This window comes from Amphimedon queenslandica, unplaced genomic scaffold (assembly GCF_000090795.2).
Source record: "Amphimedon queenslandica unplaced genomic scaffold, v1.1 AMPQUscaffold_12914, whole genome shotgun sequence".
Taxonomy (NCBI): domain Eukaryota; kingdom Metazoa; phylum Porifera; class Demospongiae; order Haplosclerida; family Niphatidae; genus Amphimedon; species Amphimedon queenslandica.
In genome coordinates, this window is record NW_003546850.1 from 1,261 (window position 1) to 2,826 (window position 1,566).

The following is a 1,566-nucleotide window of genomic DNA, read 5'->3' on the forward strand; positions in this document are numbered from 1 at the left end:
CATTGAATCAAAAGAGAGAGAAGTAGCAAGAAGCGATAGAAGGACATATTTGTGTACAGTAGACTAGCTAAGGATTTAGCTGTTTCTTGTTTATGTACTTAAAGTTGTTTTTTGAACATTGTTAACAACCTTATTTGGAAACAATTATGAATAACCCTGAAAATGAATGTGACTATATGAACAACAGTAAAAGTTGATTTTTAAAAAATTCCAGTTATTGTACATGCAATGCAATATGAGGAAAGATAGTATTAATTGGGAAACACAGGAAAGACAGAGAATGATACTTACTATTGTTTTTTAATGTAGGGATTTAAAGACTGCAAATATATTTCTCACGAGACACGGTATTGTGAAATTGGGAGACTTTGGCATTTCAAAAGTTTTATCAGGAACTCATCAAGCAGCTGATTCTATAGTTGGCACTCCTTACTACATATCACCTGAAATTGTAAGTTTAATAAACTCATAGTAGATAGTACATACAGGTGTGTAGTGTACAGAATGGAGAATTGTGAATAAAAAAAGTGTATACTTAATATGTATTTTGTGGGCCATAAATTTTGTGGTATATACTTCTAGCTACATGTACAATTAGGCTAACTTACTTAATCTTCCCTTTAAGTTATAGCAACTAAAGAATCTCTTCTATGTTTATGTACATTACTATTATTGTTATTTTTTAATTGTATTGTAGTGTGAAGGGAAACAGTATAATTCTAAGAGTGATATTTGGTCGTTGGGTTGCATATTACATGAAATGATGTGTCTCTCTCGTCCGTTTGATGGAACTAACCTACCAGCACTTGTCCATAAAATAGTCGAGGTACATACATTCAATCTGTACATGTGGATGTTTATATGTGGTGTAATGTGTTATTGTATGCTAGTATGACATGCATGTTTATACTTTCTAGGGTTCATTTGATCCCATTAAAGGAAAGTATAGTGATGAATTGAAGCAGCTGGTGAGTGGAGAGTAGAGAGAGAGAAAAATGAGGAGAAAAAGAGAGAGGGAAGGGAGGGGGTGAAGACAAATGAATATACATTGCAGACCTGGAGTCAGTTACAATTATAATTATAATTAGAGGGTCAATTAGGATTACGATTACTTAATTGTAATTGCAATTGAGGTTTAAATTTGAACAGAATGTAATTGGAATTTGTATTAAAATTGGCTTGTCATAGCGTACTGACTACGAACTCAATACAGACATTGAGAAATGCTCTCAGTCTACCTCAGTAGCCACTTCACATTACATGATCATATGTACAAAGTGTGATGATCAGGGTTTTCTTGTATAAGCTCATCATGTGTACTGTTTAGTTGCTCAGTAGAGCTTTTTGTAAAAAGAACCTGATCCATATTTTGTAAAAAAATAGCTTCTCCATATTTGTAAATTTTTTAGATGCATATTGAGCTCATTTCAATCAAAATTGGAATTTTTAAAGAATTTTTAAATTTGCTGAAAAATGTTATTTTTACAACTATATCTAATTTCCTTGGTAAGTAATCACTACAAAAAAATCTAAGAACAACTGCTTGTCAGTTACAAATCTAATCTC

The 1,566-nt window shown here is 31.9% G+C and overlaps 1 protein-coding gene across 1 annotated transcript in view; it reads left to right on the top strand.

Moving 5' to 3' along the window:
• The first annotated feature begins 288 nt into the window (after window positions 1-288).
• The window catches only part of LOC100638870 (uncharacterized), a 10,434-nt gene continuing 9,156 nt past the window's right edge, over window positions 289-1,566 (top strand). The window contains exons 1-3 of the mRNA XM_020002430.1: window positions 289-451; window positions 698-826; window positions 918-968. Coding sequence (XP_019857989.1) covers window positions 761-826; window positions 918-968 — 117 coding nt within the window. The 5' untranslated portion in view covers window positions 289-451; window positions 698-760. The remainder of the gene's footprint in view (window positions 452-697; window positions 827-917; window positions 969-1,566) is intronic.